Here is a 25,469-nt window from a genome sequence, read left to right as displayed (position 1 = left end):
TAGTAAGGTTCTCAAGTCAAGAATCACCTAAGGATTTTTATCGTACCACGCGATTCTTTCATGTCCGTAAGTTCTAACGCAAAAAATTCAAATTATCTTAATCAGTTAACTGTGGAATTTAGTTTGAAAAATCTCTCATTGTGCGTGCAATAAAATCATATAATAAAGTGCATATTCGTCAAATGGAGGGCAAATGCACTTATAATATATTCCAACGAAAAAACTAAAGCAAAACGAAGAATAATTACAAATTTATCTGAAAAAATAGATAATTTATCGTCGAAAAAATTAATACCATTTTGCGTTTTAAGATAACGTGTATGCTCATCGAACGCAGTTAACTGGTTAAGTAGATTACGCAGGACTGTGTATGTACACACGTCTTTGACTACTAGAAATGTTCCCATTTATTGTACATTATTCTAGTCGTCATCAATTTCTGTCAAATCAAGATACTGAGGGATTGTATACTAACATTCATCAAACGCATATATTTTTAAATTGGTCCCACTAATGCGTGTATCTCCTATTCATCATTTCTACTTTCTACTCGCGGTAAAATTGATAGATGAGCACATCAAACTTTATTGGAAAATATTACAAAAGTAACGTTAATATTATCATTACAAGAATAGCACTGTCGTGTGTCTTCCTGTAACCTATAAATATATCAATCAGAGGCAACAGAAGTTTCAAGTCTCTTATTTTTTAGAATTTGAAGTTTCTATCTTCCATACAATTATTTTTACCCGTCAATGAACAAGATGAAACATTTGCATATTTTATAAAAACTCCATAAACTGCAGTTCAGTCATGACAATTCTAAATAAAAAGTTAAAAAGTCGCACGTACTTGAGGGCAACAACTATTGCGAAATCTAATTGATCCGGGGGGCATAATTGAAACCAATGTAATGTCATTGCATAGCCATTAACCGTTTACGTCCCGCGCACACTTTGAAACACCACATTCATTACGACGAAACTATGAACGAAACGCGCATAGATACTCCTCAAATTCAAATTAATTCCATTAAATCTCACTTAACTAACCGAAATAATAACAAAATAACTGTACATTCGCCGATACGCGTTACTTCAAACGCACCAAAACCATCTAACACGAGGGTCAATTTAAAAAAAAACCAAAGACAAAATAAAAATGACACAATCAGTAACATAAACAAACTTAAAAAAAAAAGAACATACTTTGTCACTGCTCCGAAAAGAGAAAACAACAAGCTCCCCATAAATCCGAGCCGAAATGTCGGGGCGGCGGGCGCGTTAAGAATAGGGTAATCGAGAAGATACAATGCTTCAGAATTGTATCAAAAATTAATTTCCCATGAAAGCGGCGTGAAACGGCGCGCGATAAATACGGCGTCGGCCGTCCCGTAAATTACGCGATCGTGGTGTGTACGCGGCTCGTTCACCACGCATTGGCCGCTGCGACGTGTCTAAAAACGGCACTCGATTCGCAAAAAGGGCCGGCTTAACCGAAGTAGATAGTCCGAGCGTCGCGGAGAGAGATACGCTCGAACGGATGCGTGGATCATCCGAGTGGGGACTTTCAGCATGATCTAACAAGGCGAAGAAGAAGAAGAAGAAGATGTAGAAGAAGAAGAAGAAGCAGAAGAAGAAGAAGAAGAAGAAGAAGAAGAAGAAGAAGAAGAAGAAGAAGAAGAAGCGAAGGAGAACCGACGTAAAGTCTCTCCTCTCTTCCGAAGGAAGAGGGCATCGCCCTGACCGTGACCTAGCCACCGCTCCTCGGGCGAACGTGCACACACGCACCGCCGACGTCCACACACGCGCGAGGAAGTACAAAGGCTACGAAGGGCCACTGACAATGAATACCTTATCTGTGCGAGGCTTCCTGAAGAATCTTATACATATGAAATTTCGTATCGGCTTGAATGCTATTTAATTGGCTGTTTCAAAGATACTCGAAAGATTTCGGTAAATGAAGATCTACGAGAGTATTAGTTTATCTGATCTATGAAAGATTGATTATGGATTTCGTAATTGTTTCAAAGTTAGATCGTATTTAGTTAGATTTGTGTTTAATCTTTTGTACGGGCGTGATTTAATTATGGTTTGACATTTATAGTGGAATAGTAAAGTTGGATGATCGGTATTAGATTTGTATAGTATCATTTTTTTATTTACGTAGGGTAGGCCGAGGCGAATCGGATCACACGATGAATCGGATTGGCAGAAGGATCCAGTCCACATTTGTTGTATCTCAAATAATACTTCTCGTTTTTTGTTCCTTATTTGCTAAAGGAAGATTAAAAAATTCCTTTGCGTTTTTCATCATTAACGTTCAAGTATTTTTAGTTCTCTGATGTCAAATATAAAATGATCCGATTCGCCTCGGTCTACCCTATATTAATGATTTTTATGGAAGAATAATGAAGATTTATTGTGAAGATACATGAAAGTACAAAAGGTTAATGAAGTTGGAGATTTAACACCGGAATTAAACGTTTAAATAAATGGAAATTGTTTGGAGTTTGATGGAAGAATTAATGAGGTAAGCAATTTTCTGTTTAGCTATAGTCTCCTTTAAATGGACTATTACAATTCGTTTTTGCATAAACGTCCATTATCTACTGATAATATATGTATATCCTTGTGCCATATGTGTACATAATCGTAACAAAAAAGTGTTTATACATTGTGGGCTCTTATCTTCAGTGGACGATAACTTTTGCAGTAATGCTTAGTTAAAAGTTCTTTATTGTTACTAGCAGAAAATAGTGTTTATGGTGGATTGAAATATTAAGGATATAAGAAACAAGGAAACTAAAGGAATGACGATTTAAAATAAACACACGAAGACGAGTTTCGGACTAGAGTATGAAGTACAGTTATATCGGACGCTGTATCAGCTTACATCAGGTTATTTTATGAAAACCAAAACGACATATCCGGCTGAAGAAAAAATTTATCCCGAACTTTACAGACCTCAACGGAGTATAAAATACTTGATTGTAATAGACCTTGTGGTTAGTGACATTGAGGGGTTTCAATTGATCCGTATAACATCCGCCATTTTAATAAGATCAAATCGGATGGACTCATGCGTCAATGCTATAAAAATCATAAGAAACAATTCTATTATATCATTCAAATGTTATTTTATGTGCTTTTTTAAAAAAATTTACATTTTCCTTAGTGTAATTAATTAATGTAAACTTAACACTAGTGTTTATTAATTATTAATGTAAACTAATTTCGTCTTTCATAATTATTAAAAGGATATAAATCTTTGTCTGAGAAATTTTTAAATAAATTAATATAACAACGTACAAACTAATTTATAAATCAATCAAAATCTCAATAAGTATACTTTCATAGTTTCTATAAAAAATTAAAAGCTAAATCAGTTCGACTGCTCAATGGCTTTTCTATTAATTTTATTAATAAGTTTGTTTCTTCTACAGACTTAGCGGTAATAAGAATGCAGCCGTATGTCATCATCTTTGTTATGTAATCTATACTTGTCTCTGTTTTATACTAGTGTTTTTTTATATTAATGCTCGTATTCGAATTCTAAACTTGAAATTTTTAAATATGTGTCTGGATTAAACGAAAATGATGTACATTTCTTCTAACAACATAAAAAGCATCGGTTCGTCGTTCGTTGATAATAATACGTGGTGTTTTATTCCCATCGCTGGATTTGTAGAGGCATGAAGACAGAATCCACATACGATCACACGAATCGTGACGGGGAAAACGTGTCTATCGTTGTGTCGTGGTCTCGCCGGCACATGTTACTCGTGTGGATTGACTCCGCCGTTTGCATGGTCCTGGAGACAGTGAAACTGAGATCTGAAACGTTGGCTGTTCCCTTATTGAGCACAGAAAATATCTCGCCCGCCGTTGCAATCGTCGATTAATGCAATATTTTCCTGTAATTAATAATGTATAAAGTCCTTTATTTGTCAATCAAGGAATACGAGTTCATTTATCCTTTTGAGTAATTAATTTATCTATATCTTTTAACTATTCCTCATTCTCTTAATTGCTTCACAAAGAATCGGTTACTTCGACGATGTCATAATATCAAACAGTATAAATTACTGTATTATGGGACGCATCACTTTAAATAACGTTTATTGACACGTAATTACACTGTAGGTGGCGTTAAGCAGAAATTCGTTCGTTCAGCAGCTTTAACAGACTCAATTACCAAAGAGTATAGTTGCACGTAATTAAATAATATAGTACGACATCTCAGTTTTCATTTTTATTAAAATCTTTTAAACTATTCAGAAACAATATCATATAGTTTTACTTATGGCGCACAGTCGCCACTTTACTGTTATTGTAAATTTCAACACAGATTTTAGTAACAGAATAAAAAGTGTCAATAAAAAGAGATTTAGTCACACACCTAAAACAAAGGAATATAACCATAAAGCAAATAGCCATCATTTCCCAAAATAACCTAAAAATAAACGTTCGAAAATCTTTCATCTCAATCCTCACATTTCAGAATAGCTCTTCCCTAATTAATCAGCCTCTCCCCTACCATCCGTAATAACAAAAACTATTAAACAGTTTTTATATATTTATAAATATTTATATAACTAAAAAAAGTATATATGTTTATAACGTTTTATCGTCGAAAATCGAAAATATTATTGTAAGGTTGTTGTTAGTAGTTTTATTTGCACCTGTATGCATATAATTTTATTATTTTTGCAAGTAATAACTTTAAAAAAAGAGGGTTAAGCCTTTTCAATTAACTTCCATTATACCCTAAAAAACGAAGAGAACCTCCCGAGCACCAGATTCTGCGATATTTGTAGCCCAGTGATTTCGCAACATGCTGGATGAGTCTCGTTTTCTAATGGTGCATGAAAATCGCTCGCGTACGCAATCCCGAGAGTTTAATCGGCGTAAATCTGACGGCCCAATTAAATTGATCCAGGCCGGTATAACTGGATCCGTCGAGCAACCGCGCATCGGCGATCGTTACGATCATTTTCCGAGAATATAAGTCCAGCCGAATCGTTTCATTAATTTAGCGAACCATTAATATTGGACGGATTCTGGACACGCGGCCACGACCACCGGAATTTTCCTCGTCCCGAGAGCAAGGGGGAAGAGCCACACTCGTATTAATATTTTACAACGAGAACGAACCCGTCGGCTGGATCGAATGATTTTTGCCAGCCGTTTTTCCCTCTCCGACCGACGATCCTCCTGTGCGACGACGCCTGAATTGTAACGTACGAAATAGCGCGTTGCGCATAAAGAAAGGGAATTGAAACGTATCGGGAACACGCGCGAGAATTTATGGTACATATATCTTTTCATTAGGCCGGCATTCGATGAACCTGATCGCCAGGGTGTAACCTTGGAACGGAGACAACTCGCGTAAAGTATTTTGTTGCGATGTTAGCCTCTGCGCAGGAGCATCGGCGATGGTAATTCCGACGGCGAGATAACTTTCGTTCGTAACTAGATGGGGGTATTGATACCTACCGGGTGTCCCACGGGGGAAGTGATTAAAATTTGAATTTATTTTAGTCTCGGAATTTCAAATCAATTAGGGCCTGCAATGGATTGGGGAGCTATTTTGATCGGAGATCACAGATCAAATTTAGTTAGATATCGAGATTCCATGTTGGTTGACAAAATATATGTATATTTACTGTACTATTAAAACTATCCAAAAGATGGAATATAACTTTGATAGAACAATTTATTTTAGATTACGAAAGAAAAGAGACGCGTGTGATTTGAATTTTTCAGTAAAATCTTCAAGGTTACGTTAAGATCATATAAAGATCATATACTTTTTTTTAAAGCGATATATAGTCTTCGAATTAAGTGTTGAAGCAAAGTTAAATAGAAATCTAAGAAAACTCGACGTATTACTTTGAAATGAGCTTGCGTGTGTACACAAACTACCTTCGACAGCAGTTCTTAATAGAAAATAAGTGATCTGTTTAAGATTCGTGCAGAATGAGCACCATAAACTCACTTTATGTGCACAATTAACTGTAATTACACGTAGAAACGAATTGCCCGTCTAGAACTCTAGATTCTCGAAACTGAAATCGCAGTATATTATAAAAGAATCGTTCCTTGTAATTTCAGTTTTTATATCGCGGGTCAATAATTTCCGAGGGGTGACTTTTAGCAATTTAACTCTTCGGACGAAAGTCACGAACGACGACGCGAAGTGCCCGGTTTTCCGGTGGCCGCACGCAGCCCGGTGTAATTCACAGTCGCGGGCGTGCACACGCATGAAACGCAACGCGGTAGAAAAGAGTCTAGTAATAAACGCCCGGCACAAATCGACGTCATAACTATTAATACGTGTACGATATACCGTGTCTCGAGGCCAAATCGAGTGTAACTATTCACTTTCGCCCCAGGTTGTCCGGATTATTCGATCTCGCCGTTTCCATTCGCCCGATTTAGCCATACTTATTTCCCTAACGATAATATCTATTATTCTGTCTTTTACCCTCATTAATTATTTACGAATATTCTCTCATAAATATAACATATTTAATCAATAATTTCTAAATTTGTCACATTCTTCTCAACGATGAGATAATTTTGTTATTCTTGATTTATTGCGATCACTAGACTTAGAATACGAAGATTATTCATGTGGTATTGGCAGATACTACTTCTACAGTTCTTTCGCGTCCTGAGATAATTTAGTTATTAACAGTAAAACTACCTAGTTATTAATACTAGTTATTAATAGTAGAAATTTCTTTAGCAATACGCAAACTTTATTGTCAGTTAAAGTTTCAATAAATACACTCTTGAAGTTTTTATAGCCAAATTTGAAAATGTCAATTCAACTGCTCGGTAGTTTAGTGTTAAAAGATTACTTGGAGAAATGTAAATTTGTGAATATAATATTTGAATAAAGAGGAATAATGTAGGAAAATTTAATTAGCGACGGTTTTGCGTAGCAGTTTTTCATAAAGTCTTTCATAAGTCTCATATTGTCGTGTAACAAGCTGTATTTTATCTTCTTCTTTTTGTGAATCAAAGACAGTAAAATTAGTTGATCACCGGAAGAAGCGTAAGGAATCAGGTGTAAATTATTTCGACCGAATATACGACGCCCGGAAAGGGTTTCGATCACAAAAAACTGCATTTCATACGCGCCAATCTAATATTTTCGCTTTTTTACGTTTACTCCGGACCCGGTTCGCGCGACGATCGAAAGGAAGAAAAAAAACTTCACCGATTACAAATTATTCTGTAAGAAGGACGTTTACTGCTACGTACGGTACAACGCTGCAAATCATTGATGAAAATAATATTATAACGACAGTAAATCCGTGTTCAATTAGCCGGTACATGAAACTTCGGGTGACATTTAAGGGGTTAGTAATAATAATAAAATCGAGGGAGATAAAGCGGTCCGATGCGAAGGCCGTGACACGGATTGCGAAACGAAAATTAATTCTCCATAATATTTCGTATAATTTAACGTTGCGGCCGGCTACTGGAACTTAAATTTGACAACGGCATGTGCTAGACCAGCGGTCCGATGACCGTAAAACACCATGATGTAGATTAATAAAAGGCCCACTTGAGCTCGTGAATCGTGCTAACATAAAGTCACCGTTTTATGTACCATAAAATGTTACGGCACTTCTTCGTAAGCCGCGTTTGCACTCTCCTGGCGCGAGAAAATAAAAAGTGTAAAGGGGAGCACGCTATACGTGAACCTCACTCTTAAACATAGGTCGGATTATACGATGATTCCTAGATACAGACCTACAGGCGAGTTGAATTACTCATAAGCAGTTCACGCGTACACTTGTATTAATTCAATCATGCTGACAGAAGATTTAGATATTCGTTTTTCTGAATGAAAGAAGGACATTGGTGCATGTACCTACATTTTCTGTATTGTCGTACAATTCCACTGGAGTGTAATACAATTCATTCCGCGAGTTATTTAGTTTCTTAACCCCTTGCCCTATGATTTTTTTCTTAACTCTGATCGATATGAGTATTTTATTATTAATAATTTATTGTCCGTGTTTGCTTTTAAATATATTAATTGATTGCAGAAGAAGAATATTTACTTTAAATTCGAATGAATTGAGTAATATTTATGTTTGTTAAATCATATTGGAAGTCTCCACGAGTCTGACACCTTATAAGGCAGGGGGTTAACCATACAAATTTTCGATCTTCTAGATAATTTCTTTTACAGAATAGATTTTCCAATTATTTCATCGCCACATATTATACAATACATTTTTTTTTCTCTTTTTCACACCTATACACAATACAAAGAACGTACATTGTTAAAAGTAGATTATTAAGAGACTCAATCTAATATAAAACAACGTACAAATACTTGCACCATTCACTAGAACGTTTTTGCTGCGGTGTAACATACAATAACGATTATTTGAATAACAATAACGAGTAAATAATTATTTGTTATATGGTTATTTGTTATCCAAGTCATTTACTTATAGGCGTTTACATCCGCGCTCCTTGCATTTTTTGTCTTTGGACGTAACGTTTCTTACGCGAACGCTCAAGGCGTTAAAGTTCGTTCATTATCTGTGATTTGTAACGTCTTTAAATATATCAATATTCTATATCAAGTTTACTTTTCCTTCGCGGCTACTACATGCTATTCATAATTTCTTATTCGCATTTACAAACTCAGTTGATAACAGAGCAATGTCATTTAAATTTCTCGTACTATTGCATTCAGCGCTGAGAAAACTTACTCAAAATAATACGAAAAAATATCGAACAAATTGAACTTATTTATTATGCACGTTTGAATATCCACATCGAATTTATTCTTCCTGTTTTACTCGTTATTTTGTGTAACATTTGCCCAACACCGGTACACAAAGAAGCGTTCCAATATTAGGAGAACGAAGAAGCCGCGGCGAGAACGTAGAAGGGAATAAATCCGGGGTAAAGACGAAGAGGGGCCTCGTTAGAGCCCGCTCATAAGACATGGGAGATACGAGGCTGTTTTGGCGAATCGGCGGATTTATCGTACGATTCGCACGCTTTTTCAGACCGCGTAGCCCCAGCTGAAATTGCCTCGATATTTTCAGAGACGGCCGAGCGCCGTCTGCGACCTCGTCTTCGACCGTCTGCGAACCCTTCTTCCGATTTTTCCACGTCGCGGTCTCCGTCGCCGCCGCCGCTGCTCCGCGCGCGAGCGCGTACAAGAGACGCCGTCGTCTCTTTGCCCATCGACGCGACAAATGATCTCCGAAGCGATTTCTCTCCTTCATTATGGAGGCAATTCGGACGACGACGCGGTCGGGTCGAAGAAAGAATCCCGAGATTGGGGAAATTCATCCTGACGGTTTCTTGTCGACGGCTGACCCCGTTCGTGTTGGCTTCATTGCATCGCGGCGCGGCGTGCCTTTTTTCTAGTTCAGTTGGCAGGCGTATAGGTGACACGGGAACGAGTCGTTTCGTTTTTTAGTTATGGATCTTTTCTTCCTCGATTTAATCGCCGCTTTTATAGTTTCCTTTATGATTAATCGCTGCAAGGTTACTGGCACGCACGGGCGCGCTTAATTTTAGCTTCGCACTAAAGTTCAACAGTCACATGCGTGCGAACTCTGTTTTATTAATACATTTACGATTATTTACAGCTTTCTTTATTTATACTGTTCCGTTCTATTTTTTCCCCTGTTATAGCCTATTCTTTTACTCCTGGCTAGGTCTTTACCGTCAACTCAGCTCAATATTATAAATCAAAGACTTAACACGTTAAGCGCCACGAAAATCGTGACTGTTTTTCACTATCCTTGTAGTACACTATTATTAGCTTAATTACGTTATTAAACACTTTCATTCGACATCAGTGATCTTGCATGTTAGGATTGTTCTCAAGTCATTCAGAAGCGTCGGTCATCAGTGACTGGCATGGCTCTTAACGTGTTAATTTCTTGGTTACAAACATACCAAACTATAATTAGCCAATTTTTCCATTCGACAAAACACGTGTTCATCTCGGTTTATCTCCTGGCACGGTAGCCTCCGCAAACAATGAACCATATTAACTCCGAACAAAAGTAAGGGACTCTTCGTAGAAGGAGTTCTGGAAACGTTAAATCAACTGTTGACGCGGGGAAGGCCGCGCGTTGCGATGTTAGGATAGGCACGATAGACAAAGGAAAAAGACGAAAAAAGAGGGAAGTGGCGAACAGAACCTCCTCGCTCGTTCCTTTTGTCCCTCCGCATTGCCTACGAATCCACGATGCTTCTCTCGCTTCCCCTTTCGCGGCGTTCCTCTCGATTCGCGGCGTATCTTAATGCACGGTACGTGTGCAATATGGCGGCGCGCGGCCCGTATATCGAGGGTTCATCGTGGGGCCCCACAGGGTCACGACCCAATCGCCAGAAATTCCTTTATCTTCATTCCTGCGTTTTTATTACACCCTCGCCGCCTTCTCTGTACGTCGCCCGTTCGATGAACCTTAATTGCTACCCACGGAGGAGTCTTTGTTGCGGCGGGCTCCCCTTTCGAAACGATCATGAATTCCACGCGAGGCGTCAACGATCCCTGCTACAATGTGCTTTATCTGGACAAGCCTGATTTTTGAGGGCACCATACCGACGTAAAGATGGCTCATCAATCACTCAGACCAAAGAATGCACCTTCGGTACGTTTTTTACCGTTGTTCAATTATCACCGATTGATTTTATCGATCGAAAGGTTTGTTAACCCTTTGTGTCCCGAATGATCATTTTTACTTTTTGCCGCTAACTCTATTTCGGGCGTTTCCGAATTGTTCCACACGTAATTACATGACGGATGGAGGTTAATGGGTACTGAGATGAACTGTTATGAGATATAAATATTAATAGAGATAAAGGAGCACACAGAATTTTTTCTTGAAGCGTTCTGTATATTACTAATTCCTTATGACCTGAATTATTTATTTCGCATTGCGCTGGTACCTTCGAAATTTTTTAATAATATCCTTCATAATAATTGGAGTATTTACATAGATATAGTGGAATCCTGAATTGAATTAAACGATTCCACAAATATTTTCTTCTTTTCAACCAATAGAACATTTAGAATGTTTTATTTTTCAGGTGAGCACCTTCCATTAATATTAACAAGAGTTTGATTTTCTTCCTACGTTGTTTCGTCACAGAATAAGTAACACAAATAAGTAAAAACAGTTTTTATTAAAAAAGTATCTTCTGAAACAAGGAAATACAGAAGAAAGGAAAGAAACATTATTTTCTTCCAATATATTTTATATACCAATAAAATTGTGTTATACGATATATTAAATTAAAAATATATTTCAAATCATACAACAAATACTGTCGAAACAATTTCATACAGAACAGTATCGTCACTTAAACTACTAGTCAGAATGACTGGTTTCTGTTTTATTGCTTCGCAAATATTGATATCTAAAAGCAATATTCGAAGTGATCTGGAAAATAAATAGTTTCATTTGAAAACTATAATAAATGTCTGAAAAAAATGAAAATAATCTATTGTTTCAATTTTTATAGGGATTACATAACTAATCGTACTAAATGCTCGGTAGTTCTGGTGTTAATTAACATTATTTTCAAATTTCTATAAGGTTTCGCAACCTTTTCTTTCAATTTCTTGAATACTCTTCCCGAGAAAAGAAGGCACCGTCGCATTTACCGCGTCCCGCAGCCGCAACGCTTCAGTTGAGACTGAAATTACTCCTCTTGCTTCTATCTCCGTCCCACTCCGCGTTTTCTCCCGCGCAGGAAGTTTCCCCGATCGTCAATTTCCTGAGGCAAAACCGCCGTAATGTTTCAATCCGGTCCGATTGAATTCTACTAGCGCGAGTGAGATTTTCGTGCCGCATTTATAATCGCTTATCGGCCGGAGTGATCTCGTTGGGGAGGGATGATGATGAATTCATAATGTAAAAGGGTTCCCACAGGAATTAAACGGATAGCTGGGTACAGGATCGAGATCCTCGCGATAAGGAACACGGAACGATACCGAACCTTGAGATTGAAAGACGGCGGAACGATAACTCGACTACCGTTAAAACAACGAGCGGATTACGTTACTCCGCGCGAAATACTGTTACTTTAGCGCAATTTCGCGAATTAAAGGCTATTTTGCACTGGCCATATCGTACCAAACAACTGGCCAGCTCACCAGTATGTGCATGACCTTATACGTTTCCTTTATTTCAGTCAGCAACCTAACTGTTTCTTTTTTAATTACAGAAAAACGTCTCACAGTCAGCAATAAAATCGAGACAATTGAAACAGATAATTCTAAGTACAAACGGATCAATAAATTAAATGAAATCTTTGTCATGGTTTTGAATAGTACAAGAGTATAGTTTGCTCTTAACTTCGTAATTTATATAATAAACTTCATTTATAATCTTTCATAAATTAATTATCGAAAATTAGAATTTTCTTTGTAAATGGCAGATTTTATTAACACTAAGTTTACGAAACGCATCAATTTAACGCGCATTGAATTCCATAAACATTATTTCGTAAATGTTTACATCGATTTTGATTGATTGCAATAATGCAAACGTATATTTTAACAGATTGTCTGTAAGCTTCTAATTTCCAAAATCTAAATGAACGAATATCAATTTTTCTAAGATCAATTGATTAAACTGTACAAAAAATAACTGTAAAAAATCGTCTTTACACTAAATGTATAAAATTCTCCGTGTCATTAATCAATTTTCTTAATTAAAGATCCTAAACATTCTGTTCAAGCTTGTGGGAGTAAAGCGTTCCCGATCATCGGAGAACAAAAACTATATGACTAATAACCATACATTTTATTGTCCCTTACAAATTACAATTTTAACGATGTCGGGAAGTCGGAATGGCGCTTCCGTCTACGTACATTAGAAAAATCCGTGTAACGTTACCCGGTCACGCAAAAAAATCGCAAAATTATTCGTTTCAGCTATTAGACACGTAACATCCTCCCGATTGTTTTTACATTTCTTTCATTTATCGCGTGCAATGACTGTATCTCAACACGCACGCTTCGTTATTTCGCGAGAAGTTACATTTATTCGTTAATGAGCGCGTAATGTTTTCCGTGTACGAACCGTTAGAAATCTAATCACACTAATTGCGCCAGCACCGATCTGCAGACCGAGCAGAAGGATTATTTTTTTAAACAGACTCCGTTGCAACATATTTAACAGTTACGAAATAACTGAATTCCAGAAAAGTATACTAATTTTCGCATTTCCGTTCCAAGAAAACCTAGATTAAAACTGACTGCGTTATCGCAAAATTAAAGTAGACACCTTGTTAGCACGCCACACGAATCTCCATGAAAATTCCCGATTTTCATCGGTTATTTTCTAAAAGTTGAACGTTTCCTTCGCTGACTACGAGAACAAAATAAACAGCTGATTGATTTATATTAATATGCACATTCGTTTAGATTTTACAACGTTGGACTCGCGATAAGCACATAAATATATCCGCAGTCTGGTTATTAGCTTGGGTTATACTTTCTGTTCCATCAGTGTCTTGCTCGCTCGCCGGTTTCACGGAATGCAGAAAATCCACAATCCAATAATAACAGGCTCTCCTTTTTTTGTGCTGGTCCTAATCACATTAATGTAATTATGTAACATCGCGAAAAAAAGTGGCCGGTTCGTAAAGAATCTGCGATGGGAGGTTGGCTTGCTCCTATTGATCTACCCGTGAACTCGTTAGATTTTAAAAAGGATAAGAATCACCTTGATCCCGATCTCCGGGGAAACCATATTCGTATTTAATAACAAGCGTGTACTGCTGGAATTCGAACGACTAACCTGATTACCGTCCATCGTCCGGCATTACCTTCCACGTCCATTAACCAATATTATTCATGCATGGATTGCCCGTTGAAATCGTAGCCGCCGGATTTCGTTTCGCTCCGCGTGGAAACGCGATCGAACGGAACCGCGCAGCGCCGCGCGACTCGTCGATCTAGCCTCGTGAAATGATATCGTCCGAGGAACCGCCGGGGTTTCTCCTCGATCCTCTCCCGTAGCCTTGGTGCCACGGCCGAGATTTCGTTGCGACGCCAGAAGGTCGTGTTGGACGATCAGAAGTGATTGATCTTGGCGGACAACAGTTGGAAATTTATTTGCCTATCCAGTATATTAGGTTGGCCAAAAAGCCTTGTGGCTTTACTTCTTAAGCCCTTGCCCTATGATTACAATTCGTCTCTTTTTTCTAATAAATTATTAGTGGCAAAATAGTCGTATCTGTCAGAGTTGAGAAAGAAATGAATGACTCTCTTACCAAATCGATTAATTCTTTTAGATTTCTCAAAGTAGTAGAATTTTATGCATTTGCATTTTGTTTTGAGGAGAAGTGTGGAAGATAATATATATTCTTTACACAGTAATGCCGAATTCGCTGTCACACAGACACACGCGCGCGTGCGTTCCGTGCCACGTGTACTATTTCTGGTTCAAACGCATTGTTTGCAAAGGAACATTTTTTGTTGAGACACGTGTTAAAGAACAGCGGTACACGTCGCGAAACAGCGAAAACGTAAAGAAATAATATGAAAATATATATAAAAGTCACAAAAAATTTGAATGTAACTTCATATTTATTAAAAAATCAGTGTACTTTATAAGCAAGATATAATCGAAACTTCCGGTGGCTCGGAATTTGTTAATACGAAGAGAAGAAGCATGGAAATCATGGTTCCACGTAAAAATTGGAAGAATTAAAGGGTTCGGGGTCGCGAGCGCGATTTCAATGGATTCGTTAGCGGTCGAGAAGGTGTTAATGCTGTTTCCAGCAACCCTGCGCGTATCGCTGCTAAGAAGATTACGTAGATTTGCGTTAACGTTTCGAAATTAATGGCCATTCGCGATTGCCACGGGCTAGAAGGTGCCGGTGTTAAGAAGATAAAAGGGTAGAGAGCAGAAATCTTAACTCACTCCTAAACATGAAAGCCACCGCGTCGACTTAGCACGAGTTATACCGATCCGCGAGTACTACGCGGCCGCGACGCTTTAAATTACGGTTCAATGCACGCGATGCTGCCGCACTGCAATCTACTCTAACACGCCGCGCCGATTGAGTAAGGCATCCATTTTGGTACCTCATGCACAGGGCAGTCGATAGCGGGCCCTTTATCCTTTTGCTTTTCAGAAATTCTTCGATTCTTGTATTGATTTACTTCAATATATGAATGCAAATTTTGCATTTTATTCGTCCTTAGTATCTGAATATACTACGAAGTATATATTCACAAGAAAGATCAAATCAACCATAAAACGGAAGAAATTAACCCATCACAAACATGAAAATTGTTATCTTAGATTAACTCGTGTTAACACCTTGGCACACAATATCGTGTTAGACGAGTGAGGAGGATCTCAAATTGATATTAACAAACATAAATAAAACTCAATTCTCTTGAGTCCAAATTAAATATTATATTTCTATTATCAACTATTATACCTTATAGTAAACGTGGATATAGAGAAATGTGAAGTTCTTTTTTGTTTCTAGTAAATGATTAATGACAAAGTAATTTTTAATGGCGTAGTTATAAAATAAATCGTAGGTTAAGGGGTTAATGACTATAAATACAAAAAGAAATTCCGAGTATCCTCGAGATAAAGAGGCAAATGGCCGAAGTATTATACGCATCAGACAAGAACGTTAGCAAAAAGAATGCAGATTTAATCGGTCAGTCTTCATCCATTTTCATCTCAGATTCGATACTGATATACTATTCGTCAATACGGTTATACGCAGTAAATCAAATGTATAACAAAACTATAAATAGAAAACACCCAGTCAAAAAGCTCTTGCCCCTATACCGTCTCACTAGCGTTCTTCTGCGAGACACATGAGTCGAAAACAAAAATTGAGAAAATTAATGTTTCGCCTTCTGAAATTATTATACAATATATTCAGAAATTATAAAAGGAAGAGCTTCCCGATCTAGGAAAAACGAAGAAACGAGTATATTCTTTAATAACTAAAAAGAATATTATTTATTCCATTAAAATTTACAATAATCCGAAAATATCAAAAAATGGACTGAACCGCATTAGTTTCTGAGCGACTCACATAATGTTTAGCTGGTCGCAAAACAGCGAAATGTTCGTCGGACGTCACTTTTACAGGCCCCTAGATAGATATACAGTTGCCGTGACCCGATGGCCAGGGGCCCGGCCACGATCAGGTCGCGGATGCGCGAAAATGTCGCAAGAACGGCGACAGTTAGACGAGGCCCGCCGCGTAGCGCTTTTCCGTGACTCGTTTACGATCACGTTTGTACCTGACATTCCGGGTCTACGCTCGCGGAAGAACGTGTTCTCTCCGACGAGTCACTCCTCAGGAATCCCTTCGAGGCAAGTAAAACCGGCCTTGGACCTCCTTGAGGCCCCTTGTGTCAATATGCTGCGACTGCACAGGCCTTCCCCTCTTTGACATGCAGATCAGTACTGCCAGAAGAAATAAACGTGCCTCGGCTTTTACGAACCGGGAACGCCAAGTCACGACGCGTTCGCCTCGCTGCCCACCGAATCGTAATTGCACCCTCCTATAGATTATACGAAATTGTGCAACCTCGGCTGTTTTATTCCCAATCGAACGGTCGATCGATCGCATTGCTCGACTCGACCCAACTGCGGAAATCGACTGCGATACGCGAGACCGTTTTACAGTTATACAGGGTGTCTCAATTATAATCTGCCTCTTAATACATGTACGATTTTATTCTTATTTAGTGACACTGGAGCGTTTGATTTTATTGTTGATAATTAACCAGCCGAAGAAGATATTGTACGTTCCAGAAGTGAATTTGCTGTCAAGGTTAAATACTCGTAAACGGGATACAATATTTTTCTGTGATCGAAATAAGAGTGAAACGAATTGCGTTCGTATTTATTGAGTTCAGTGCAGAGTCCGTGCCACGGGTCTGGGTCCGATATTGTGAGGCAGGGATTAAGGAAGAATGAGTAAGAGGGGTTATGCCGTTTCGAGATTATGCCTCTGATTTTAATGAAAGAGGATCTTCAAGGTCTTGTGGCAAGTCATTCCAAGGTCATTTGTATTGTATTCTTCTTCTTCTTTTTGTTATTATCGTTAATCAATCGTCGTCGTAAATATCTTTATGGTTGTTTAAAAATTAGAGCAGATTACATACTTACTGATTAAAAATGTGTCCAAACATTGACAGAAGCTGCATTTAATATTATAATTGTTTCGTAGGTAGGAAAATTTGTATTAAGTAAATAAATTTACGTGTAATGTTTAATATAATATTTACTATAAAATTTTGACGCAAAACATTTATTATGAATATATACAGTCATACAAACTACATTATAGCCATTAACAAACAAGAACACGATTAAAGCTAATTAATGTCACGAATCCACTAAATCTGCTTTAACTCTCAGCAAACATCCAATCAGTTCAATCTAATCATCTTTTCGAGTTTACTACTACTCGCAAACGAAAACGCACACGTAAGAACATACCCAACGCGTAACGTATCCAACCGAACAAATTAACGTATCTTCCATTACACGAACCGCATTTCAGCGTCCCGTAAACTCATCAGTTTCAAGCATTAATCGCAGAAGCTTCAGGAAACTCGCCGCGCAGCGTTTTTACGGTTTCCCTATTCGCGTGGAGGATCACCGTGGCGATCAGTGCTCGGGATCTAGCAGAACCTGTGCAGTACGAAATTCTTGGATCGATGGAAATCGAGCCGCAGCACACAACAGGAAATATAAATTTAGGGAAGTTCAATCCATCGAAAAGTACCCAGAGCCAATTAACACTATTGAACGGGCGCAGACGCGAGATGAACCACGACGATTACACGCGACGTGGCATCGGGATCGATAAAATCTTTGAATGTGGTTTAGATTTACGAGGATATCAAGGTATACACAGACGGCGCGCGATCTGTATCGAGGTGTGTGTGTGCGTGCCCGTATCGATATCCTGATTTCCGCCAACATTCTTGCCCGGCCGCATTGCGCTCTTCGATTCAGTATCATCAGACGGAGGATACAGAGCGTGTCGGCATCACGGTTAGAGTTGTCGCCGATTCCATGGCTTCCTTTACCCACTCCCCAAATGTGATTATCGGTGTGAACCGTGTTTCTCCTTCACTCGGAAATCTCGGTATAATGGAAGACCAGTCTTCAGTTTTGCAACATTCTGTAACATTTTTCTTTTATACACTTGTTTCGTACATTCGTTTTGCAAATTGAATTTTCTCATTTTACGTGTGTAAATGAAAGTAATTATGACATAATGAAAAGCGAATGTATTAATCAATAAGAGGAGATTTAATTATTGTATATTATGTATGTAATATGTAGCTGTTTTTCAGTATAATGTTAAGAAAGGAAATTGCTTTTATTATTCTTTTAAATTTAGTGTCGAAGAGTTTAATTACTACTTATTCATATAATTTCTGCTGTTTTCATTATGGAGTTGATCACGCTGCGAATTAACTCGCGAATGATTTGTAATGAAATCTCAAATTTTTATCTTGATTTGTTGCTGTGGCATTGCAAAATTCCACTAAAATATAAAAGATATACGGAATAATAATATAATGACCATAATTGTGAGAATCTGACAAACTCAAATTTTATCAGTCGTAACCTACCTTCTATAAAAATTAATGGTGCCATACGATTTTCTTGTTTCAAACAATTCATAATAATCGTCTAACGCGTGTTTTTACGTCTCAGCATAATAATTTCTAACGAGAATGATCGGGCTCGCGATTGTCCGGCCGGTCATTGTCATCCGGCCGCTTTAAAGCCGTCTCGTTTTCGTCGCAGCGCACAAAGGGATGTATTTTATGTAACGTTTAACGTTGAGTTTTATGGTACAGTAGCCACGCGATGCCGAGAAATTTTTACGGGTGGCGGAAGAGCCATCCGTGCATTCAACGAATTGGATGCATTGAGTCGTGAAGAACAAATCGTCTGACGATGGAGTTGCACATTTATTCGACTGATGCGATGGCTGTAAATCCTGGCTGGATGGGGGATAAATTCCTCGGAATCGAAATAGGAGAAACGCAATCGCAAATCAGTTTGTGAATACAAGCAACGCCATTTTCCTGCCACTTACGCTCGCCGCTTATTCGAGCGTGCTTCCTTTCTTTCAATTCGATGATCTTTCATAATATCCCCTTGTACGGTTTTCAATACAAAAATTACACTGTTTAGCTTACTTGAAATAGAATCTGAAAAATGATTAATATTAAAACCACCTAGCAGTTAGAGTGATTTATTTTCAATTTTTTTATAGAAATTAAAAGAATAGGTTACTTGAGATTCCAAGAGTTTCCTAGTTTTTTACCTGGACAGATTCACAAATTTAATTTAAAATCTTTCGCAAAATGAGAATTCTGAAGTGGGTCAATTTGACTCGTCCGGTAGTTTTGGTGTTAATTGAATTTTAAGCTGTATACCTTAGAAAAATTATTTGTTAGGAAATTAAAGGTGGAAGTTAAATCAGTTTGATTGGCGTGATGTTATTTACCACGCATTAAAATCACCGGGACGACGAACGTGTTACGTGTGTATCGACTTAAGTTTTTGATTTATCTTTTTGATGTCCGTCACATTATATATTGAAATTTCATCGTGATTTGTTTACGACTTAGTTTCCGATGCATATGTCGAAATGATTTCAATTTATACAAATGCGAATGAATGTTATACCACAATTTTAGAATTACGCATTTACAAGATTAAGATTATCCAATTATAAATTCCAAGCGTATAGTATGTACAAATTAGAAAATTATTTCGTGTATAATGGAAAAGGGAAGAGACTGAGGGAGAAAATAGTTTTCATAATTTTTCCGTGAAAATATAAATGTTATTTGTAGGAAAGGAATTCAATATACGTAAATTGAAATGTACAACCGAGGTACAATAAAATTGCAATTTTTTTAGAAAACTGACAGATTTATTCAGGAAACCTTATTACGATTTTTAAAGGAATGAAACAATTAAGGGTGCGGTAGCACTTTTTCGTTCCCACGACATACGGCCCTCATAATGACCACTCCTCTACATGAATATAGAAGTCCGCATACGGTTGCACATGATTTTGCATATTCTCGTTCTCAACGATTAGAGAGATAGAGGCTGGCGACCATTATCGATTATCCATGCTATCCTTCGTAGCAGTATTTCCTTAATTTCCTAGCTACCAGGCATTGATCAATCATTATTGCAATTTTCCCGCAGGCTTGGTTTGCCATAACGAATCGACAACGTTTTTCTTTGTTGGTTATTGCTTCATTTTATATAATAAACTGTTAATATTATTCGATGTAACTCCATCAATTTATTATTCGATAAATATTAGTTATACTCATTTTATTATCAATTAACTTGTATGATCGAGTTTCTTATCTTCCAGACATAAAGATCTTAATTAATCTTATTAATCTTTATATAAAGTAATTTTATGTACGAAATACAATGTCTACGATTAATTAACCTGTTAACTGTGGAATTTAGTTTCAAAAGTCTTTGGTTGTGCACGCAATAAAATCAAACAATGAAATGCATACTCGTCAAACGCAGGTCAAATGCACCTATAATATATTCTACCGAAAAATTTAAGCAAAACGCAGAAAAATTACACATTTATCTGAACAAATAAATAATTCATCGTTGAAAGAATTACTATCATCTTGACTTTTAAGATGACGTGACTACTCATCGAACGCAATAAACTGGTTAAAAAATATATTTTAGAAAACAGTTGAACATCTTAGAAAATGAATGCAGCTTGCACAAAATCTGTACACTCATAAATATAGTACTACAAACATTACGAAAGGGAGAAGGTACACATTTTTCTTTCTTAAAATAGAAGTTCGCGTTTATTTGTAGATAAAATGAATAATCGGCGTGCACAGGCAATAGATTTCCTTTTCGATTATTTTTAATTTCTCGCGTGCCAGAGGAATCCCAGCGACCCAACTTTTTCGCTGGCAGTCCAAGATCAACAGCCTTGAAAAGCTTTCAGCTGATCGCGAAAACGGCGCTTCTTGAAATAGAACTTTCGCAACGGATGCGCTACGCAAACACGACTTTCTTGCAATAATATTTGCTCATCGAACGATATGCGAGGGTTTAGAAACGCGGACCGGAAGAAATATGTCTGTATGAGAATTTTTGGACGCGCCCCTAGCAAATTTCTCGTACGATTACCGCGACAAGTAGCAAACTTTTTATCAACCCTTTGCCCTATGGCTTCTTTCTCAACTATGATCCAAACAACCCTCTTGTCATTAACAATTTATTGAAGAAAGAGAAAAATTCTAAGTTCATCCTATGCATATGTTTAATTTAAAATAAAGCAATTGATAATAAATGATAATATCTTATTTGGATTCAAAAGAGTTGAGTAATATTTATGTTTGTTAAATTGGGGTTAACAATTAGTATTGAAGACAACGGAATCTTCAGTTATAAATTATTATCAGTAGACTGCGGATGTTTATGTCACTAAAGTATGTCAAAGTATGCAAGTGAATATGCATTAAGAGTATGTCAACATTTACTAGAAATATGCTATAATAATTTTGTTACTCAAACGTAGTAATTAACAATTACAATTTAAATTATTTTGTGTAAACATGATGCGTATAAGTGGATATATTGTCCTCTTTCTAATGAAAGCTAAATACATATGGCAGTTGTACATGATCAGTGATCACTTAATCAACAACAGATAATATTCGAAAGAGTGTGAGCATCGATTTCACGAAACAAGATTGTCAGAAACGTACGTGACATATGTAATGTGTTTCTACACACGTTCTTACTAAAAAATAAGTGAAGCACATGAAATATGCAAAATATGTAAAATAAAAAACACAATTTTAAAATCGTGTAGCGATAAGACAAATTTCTTTGTCCAGATTTCACATTTCTACCTATTTTCTGTAAAAATATGCATTTGCATAAACATTCGCAGTCTAACTATCAGTATCCAATCATTCTTATTTTAATTAGAAACTGCTTCTATATCGAACCGTTACCCACAAAGGTGCAAAACATAATAACAGAATATGGTAACGTTACTTCCATAGACTTTTACGAAAGTTTAACAAGAGAAAGTTTAACAAAGATAAGAGACTAATGGAATACTAAATTCAGTAAAACAAGATACATCGAAGTTGCAGTCCTCGATTTTGCTGCAATATTCCCAGGAAGTAATTCTCGCAAATGACATTCAACGCATACATTCTTTACCTATCAACATTCGCACTACAGCTGCGAAAAAAATTTGTCATTGATACTTTCGATGCGAAAAGCACGTATTGAATATATTAGCAAGATCAACTTTCTAGCAAAGTTGCACAAAAATCGACAAATATAACTTCGATACGTTTGATCGCAACGAATCCACTCTATAATCTTCTTACCGACTCGTACATCGATCGCTTATCGTCGACAACTTAAACACACATAAAACATTATGGAAATCAACGAAAGATCATTACACGAAACACACTCCTCTCGTGCCAATTTGAAACTAATCTGTCACGCGATCTTCCGTTAATTGTCACAGTCTCCGGTAATTATCGACGGTGCATATTGCGAAACATCGGGAATTAATCAGTTCATTAATGATCGCCGGAGGAGCCTTTTTTCTGCGTTTCGATACACGCCGGACGGACGGAACAGTTTGCTCGATTTTCCCGTATCGATGGAACCCCTTTGATACGGTTTTACGCCTGTCGAGGTTCTGAACCAGTTCGGTCGTCGGGACTCTCCCATACCTTTTTCCCTGGAGCGTTCCGCTTACCGCGGTCATCCATTTCCCTGTTTCTTTCCTCGTCTATCCTCGCGTTATCTCAGCCGTCTGGCACGGTCGAAAACATTAAATACTCCGCGACGTAACGCGAAGTAATTTAATTATCTTCCCCTTGTCATCTATTTTTCCGACGTTTTCTTTGCGATATGGTTTCTTGCGGCGCTACAACTCGACGCATTCTTTTTGCACCGGTATTCCTCCGATGCTGTTAACGATCCCGGTATTCGATACCGGGTTCATCGATTTTTCCATCGCTTTTTCCTGCACCGCAGCGGCGGCACTGCTGCTTCCTGTCTTTTTGCTCGGCTCCACCCTTTCTCCCGATCTTCCTCGTTATCTGCTCCGATGCGCTCGTTTCTTTGCACGATATACTTTTCTGGCCGAACCTTTTTTTTCTCTATTGCCCGGCCTCTTCTTTTCAGTTCTATTGTCTCGCTGCCCGGTCATCCTCTCTCCCGTTCCAACCTTTCGCCTGTTCACGGTTGTTCAAGTTTTAATTGCACTCTTTGTCCTGCTGTCCAGTGGAGATTTTTCTGTTACTGTTCACGTTCAATTCTTCTCGATTTCATTATTAAGGAGAATCTGGAAAGTAATGGATTTTTTGATAGAAAAGGATAGGTTTAGAGGAATATTGGAAATATTTCGAGTACCAGATCTACAAACCCTCAAAATAAAATTAATGGAAAAAGAAGTAAGAAGAGGAGAAAATGATGATATAGACGAAAAATCAAGCAACAATAATACGTCCGTGTCTATGAGAAAACATTATAAAAATATTAACTATAAAGGAAAGTCCCCGAAATTTGTAATATTCATATATTTATTATACATCACCTATAGAAAATTAATTTTGAAAATATATATATTTGCTTCAACTAGTTGATACTGTCACCAGAAAGATGTGTCGATCGTAAAGGTTTAATACAGTTAATAATAATAATACAAAAGTGTATACTGCTACTGAACAGTGCGTTCAATCAACAGGAAAAGAACAAATTGATAAAAAAAATGAGTATTATAAGCAAAGAGAAAAATGAGATTAAATTAAAGGGAGCAATGTTAGTGCCCAATTTAAAAAATAATTTATTATCATTCTCGCAAATTGTTAAACACGGTTATAAAGTGACATTTTATAAAGACTGTGCTAAGGTGAGAAGACGGTTCGGTGGTGATGTGTGTTAAAGACATAAATGGTTTGTATGTTATGAAAGAAAGCGGAAACCATAGCAGTGCCATAATGCAAACAAAAAGTAATACGTTGATTAAATGGCGTTAAAAACTTCGGTATTTAAATTTTAACGATGTACGCAAGTTAAAGAACAAGCAAATGGTAATCAGTACAAAAGAGGACATGATAAATTTGGAGAACCGTGTTTGTAAAGATTGCATGCAAAGTAAGATACATCAGTTACCGTTTAAGTCTTCAAATAGGAGAGAAAAGGAAGTATTAGGCTTAGTTCATAGTGACATTTGTGGCCCATTCGATAAAGTTTCCTTAGGTGCGGCGAAATATTTCGTCAATTTTATAGATGACAGAAGTAGCTATATTCATCTAATTTTAAAGATTATAAAGTTTCCGTGGAAAAACAAACTGATCAACAAATTGAAAGATTAAGAACAGACAATGGCGCAGAATATTTGTCAAAGGAATTCAGTAATTTTCTAAAGAAAGGAGTTATTCGAAGAGAATTAAGATTGTGTTATATTCATATTATAGCTTGTTTGTTTGCAGTGTCCTGCGGTCAGTGTTACTTTTGCGTTTCGTGTACTTAATAAAAATTTTATTATTTATTAAAAACCTAACAGAAACATCGGACCGAATATAGTTTTCGTCATAATTTTCTTGCCAACAGTCACATTCCACTTATTGCCTTCACTAAAGAACCAGAAATCCTAACAGTCCTAATAATCAATAGTTCATAAAGGTATCTATGAACGATTCGAAAAAGGTATCAATATTTACCACGTTCTTGCGTTCTCACCTCGTCCCACGGGACTCGAGTAGATAACTTGTTCTCGAAAAGGGTTCAGCTGTCGTTAAAGCGAGCTCGCTCGTTGTCGGTGTATATAGCGTCGTAAAACGGTGAATAAAACGACCCATTGACAACGTGAAATTATTAAAAAAAAAAAAAAGGAAAAGCGGGGGTAGGAGAAATCTCGAACTAATGAATCATTCGATGTTTTGCAAGCCTTTTTTCGAGGCTAACAAGAAGCGTCTCTCCCTATTATCGGCGACAGCGGACGCGACGCATGAAATCGCCTGGACGCGGTTCTGCGATCTGGAACACCTCCGCTGACAGAAGTTCATTTCCCGTCGGTTCGTCGGTTTAATAAGGTTTCCTGTTGCTCGGTGTTCCAGGGACGAGGCGTAGGATGGGCCGGACCGTGCGAGGAGTCGTGCTACACTGAAGAGGAGGAGCTCCCTGAAGACGAGAGAGAAGGAGGAAGGAACGAAGGATGCCTGCCTCGCAGACCGCCGCCACGGAGCGGCGAAATGAGAGGATGGTGAGTATCCTTTCGACACCACGTGTCGTTATTGATAAAAAAATGTTCCTCTTTTTCCATCGTTCTTCGTTATAAATACACTAGTTCAAGGAAGTATTAGGTCATCCTATAAGTAATACCGTT

The 25,469-nt window shown here is 37.5% G+C and overlaps 1 protein-coding gene across 7 annotated transcripts in view; it reads left to right on the top strand.

Annotated features, from left to right (window-relative positions):
* The window catches only part of smash (smallish), a 201,797-nt gene that overhangs the window by 147,154 nt on the left and 29,174 nt on the right, over nucleotides 1-25,469 (top strand). For 6 of the 7 annotated variants that reach the window (XM_076365263.1, XM_076365267.1, XM_076365265.1 and 3 more), the window contains one exon: nucleotides 25,201-25,346. In XM_076365263.1, the coding sequence (XP_076221378.1) occupies nucleotides 25,299-25,346 (48 nt within the window). In that variant the 5' untranslated portion in view covers nucleotides 25,201-25,298. Of the gene's footprint in view, nucleotides 1-16; nucleotides 67-25,200; nucleotides 25,347-25,469 lie in introns of those variants that run through there. The other variant, XM_076365264.1, reaches the window with a different exon arrangement.

Source organism: Nomia melanderi, chromosome 2, assembly GCF_051020985.1.
Source record: "Nomia melanderi isolate GNS246 chromosome 2, iyNomMela1, whole genome shotgun sequence".
NCBI classification, from domain to species: Eukaryota; Metazoa; Arthropoda; class Insecta; order Hymenoptera; family Halictidae; genus Nomia; species Nomia melanderi.
The sequence above is the reverse complement of the archived record's forward strand: the minus strand, read 5'-3'. Positions and strand labels throughout refer to the sequence as shown.